Source organism: Malurus melanocephalus, unplaced genomic scaffold, assembly GCF_030028575.1.
Source record: "Malurus melanocephalus ecotype Western Australia unplaced genomic scaffold, MMel_1.1 scaffold_821, whole genome shotgun sequence".
Taxonomy (NCBI): domain Eukaryota; kingdom Metazoa; phylum Chordata; class Aves; order Passeriformes; family Maluridae; genus Malurus; species Malurus melanocephalus.
Window position 1 is genome coordinate 13029 of NW_026624053.1, and position 3354 is coordinate 16382.

The 3354-nt window shown below is 47.4% G+C and overlaps 2 protein-coding genes across 2 annotated transcripts in view; both read left to right on the forward strand.

Annotated features, from left to right (window-relative positions):
- LOC130585051 (phospholipase A and acyltransferase 1-like) overlaps window positions 1-1287 on the forward strand; it is a gene marked incomplete at its 5' end in the record, with an annotated part of 13362 nt that extends 12075 nt beyond the window's left edge. Inside the window, 2 exons of the mRNA XM_057385374.1 lie at window positions 439-615; window positions 813-1287. Of these exons, the coding sequence (XP_057241357.1) occupies window positions 439-615; window positions 813-1105 (470 nt within the window). The remainder of the gene's footprint in view (window positions 1-438; window positions 616-812) is intronic.
- Window positions 1182-3354, forward strand: part of LOC130585053 (phospholipase A and acyltransferase 1-like) — a 2935-nt gene continuing 762 nt past the window's right edge. The window contains exons 1-3 of the mRNA XM_057385379.1: window positions 1182-1202; window positions 2779-2935; window positions 3080-3349. Coding sequence (XP_057241362.1) covers window positions 1182-1202; window positions 2779-2935; window positions 3080-3349 — 448 coding nt within the window. The remainder of the gene's footprint in view (window positions 1203-2778; window positions 2936-3079; window positions 3350-3354) is intronic.

Here is a 3354-nt window from a genome sequence, read left to right on the forward strand (position 1 = left end):
CCAGCCATTGCTGCCCTTATTGAAAAAGTTACGCGAGAACCTTAGAAAAATGTAAAAGCCCAAATTCATCATGTCTAAAATAATTTCCTATCTGASTATAATTTTGTGTGCAAGTTCAGCATTTTGGCCTTGCATTCCTGCCATCCCATTAAGAACCAAGAAGTCAAGAATAGGATCATTCAAGATGATCCCCATCAGCAGTGGCCTGTTTGTCACATCTGCTTTTATATTTTGTCTGTGATGAGGTTTGTGGTAGCACCTGCAAGCAAATTCTCTATTCCTGACCCTGCCATTTCCCTCCCACTGCTTTGCTTAGGACTGGAGTAGGTTTTCTTCCTTCATCCTTATTTTTCCTTCCACAACCTATTGATTATTTCTATGGAGAAATTGATTTTAACCTTCACTTTGTCAAAAAGTAAGCTAAACTTATTTCTGAAGGTTTACTGTGTGTCTTCCAGCTGTGGGCTTTTCTATGTGGAAAAATGCACATTCCTGAAATACCACATGAGAAGTGCCACCCCAGCCCTGGGGACCTGATGGAGATCAAATGGCAAGGTTTCCAGCACTGGGCCCTCTATGTGGGGGATGGATATGTCATCCATGTGACAGCTGCAGGTAAGGCTGGTGCAGCTGTCACAGGGTGCAGAGTGGGTGTTTGCAGTGCCCCAGGAGCCCTGTGTCCCTCCATGTACTGGTGATGGACCCTGTGTGTGTAGCTGGCCTTTCCAGGAGCAGTGAGAAACCCATCTGAGATCCTGGAGGGGCCAGAGAGGATCTGCCTGCCTGCCTTATCTCTTCTCTGCCCTCCCCAGATGGAAAGGGTCCACCGAAATCAGACACCACTGGGATAATATTCACCAGAAAGGCAAAGGTGAAGGTGAGGAAGAATGTCCTGAGGGAGTTGGCTGGAGATGATGACTGGTATGTCAACAACAAGCATGACTGGTACTGCACTCCCCTCCCCGTGGAGGAGATCATCGAGCGTGCTGAGAGCTGGATTGACAAGGTGATGCCATATGATGAACTTGGCAGCAACTTTGAGCGCTTTATGACAAAGCTCCGCTATGGTGATGCAATCTCTTCCAAGGTGAGTGCCCCGGGCTGAGCCCCTGTGTGCCTCCCAGGGCACCTCCTGGCTGCTCGCTGCTCGCCGCGGGGCTGGGACACAGCCTGCACCCTGCATGGGGACAGCCAAGGGCCAGGCGTGGGCTCCAGAGCAGCACTGCCTCTGGGCTGCCCACAGCCCCTGCACCTGGAGGGTCACTGTGCTCTGTCTGCACCCCAACACTGCCCTCTTACTGAATGTCAGCTCCTTGTTACCAATGGGACACGAGGGGAGAGCTTGCACAAGTCCCTGACTCTGCCCAGGTCTCTGGAAATGCACAGGAGCTGTATTGGGGCAGCAAGCACCCCAAAACCACTCTCACTCACAAGTTCTTAATGTTGACCAATCTGGCCTCTTACAACATTAATTATTTATTGAATAGACCAAGGAAAACAGACTTGAGACTTAGACAGATTCTATTGCTACATAGCAATAAAACTAAAGAAACCCTGCAACAGATAAAGATAGAGTGCACGATTATAGAGTTACCTTATGTTACAACTAGCAAAGAAATATTATTAGTTAGGTGTCAAAATCACTTACCAAAAAATGATAGCGGTGTGCAGAGGTTCCCAGGGAAGTAACTCGATGTCAAAATCTTGACATCGAGGAGAATTCTCCACACACTCAATGAGTTTATAGGTTTCTGATTTCATGAAAATCACAGTGGTCTTTTATGGTTGTAAAAGTGCTTGTGTACTGCAGTCACTAATTTTAGGTTTTCCTTTCTCAACATTCAAGCCAGGATGTGTATTGCTGGGATAAGAGGTTGTCATCCCAGTTAATTCATCACATGGAAATCATTCTGGCCTTACCAAGTCATATGTAACAGGGAGATAAGCTTTTGCTCTGTCCGAGGGAAAGATCCTGCCACATTCCTGTGGGTAAAAACCTGGGTATTTCCCTTCCAGCTTATAGGAAATATTTCTCCCACTGATTTATTTACCCTGTTTATCCCTGCCTATTCTCCATTACCATGCCTGGGGTTATATAAAAATGCTTATCATATTTCCAGCCAGTGTTTTTTCTTCCCCATTCCCCCTCAAGACAGCAACTGTTTGCATGCTGGCACAGGGAGCTGTGCTGTTGTCTTTTCACAGTGTGGGTGTGCTTGCTGAGGATCAAATCCAGAGAGAAAGAGAATAGTGCTGGGCCAACAGAAAGAGCTCACAGAAAGGCAGGGTTTCCCTGGCTGCAACTGGATCTCTGCCCAGCCTTGTCACCCTTATTAAAAAAGTTAAATGAGAGTCTTAAAAAATGTAAAAAACCAAAATCATCGTGTCTAAAATCCTCGTTTATCTGAGTATAACTTTGTGTGCAAGTTCAACAGTTCAGCTTCTCCCTGCCATCCAATTAAGAAATAACGAGTCAAGAACAGGATCATTCAAGGTGATCCCCAGCAGTACTGGCCTGTTTGTCACATCTGCTTTTATATTTTGCCTGTGATGATGTTTGTGGTACTCTGCAAACCCTTGAAAGCAAATTTTCCTTTTCTTATCCTTCCACGTCCCCTCCAGTGCTTTGCTGAGGAATGGAGCAGACTATCTGCCCTTATACTGGTTTTTATCAGCTACTTCCAACTGACTCTTTGTATGGAAAAACCAAAGTTTGACCTTAACTTTCTCAAAAAGTAAACTAAATTTCTTGATGACAGTTTACTGTGTGTTTTCCAGCTGAGGGCTTTAGTACGTGGAGAAGTGCACATTCCTGATTTTATACAAGACACGTCCAGCCCCAACCCTGGGGACCTGATTGAGATCAAACGGCAAGGTTACCAGCACTGGGCCCTCTGTGTGGGGGGTGGATATGTCATCCATGTGACAGCTGCAGGTAAGGCTGGTGCAGCCTGGCAGGGTGCAGAGTGGGTGCTTGGGGTGCCCAGCAGCCCTGTGTCCGTCCATGTGCTGGTGATGGACCCTGTGTGTGTAGCTGGCCTTTCCAGGAGCAGTGAGAAACCCATCTGAGATCCTGGAGGGGCCAGAGAGGATCTGCCTGCCTGCCTTATCTCCTCTCTGCCCTCCCCAGATGAAAAGGGTCCACCCAGGTCAGACCCCACTGAGACAATACTCACTGGAATGGCCAAGGTGAAGAAGGAACTCCTGGAGGATGTGGCTGGAGATGATGAATGGCGTGTCAACAACRTGTATGACTGGTACCACTTTCCCCTCCCAGTGGAGGAAATCATCTGGCGTGCTGAGGGTTACATTGGCAAGGAGGTGCCATGTGTTGTGTTTGGCAGTGACTGTGAG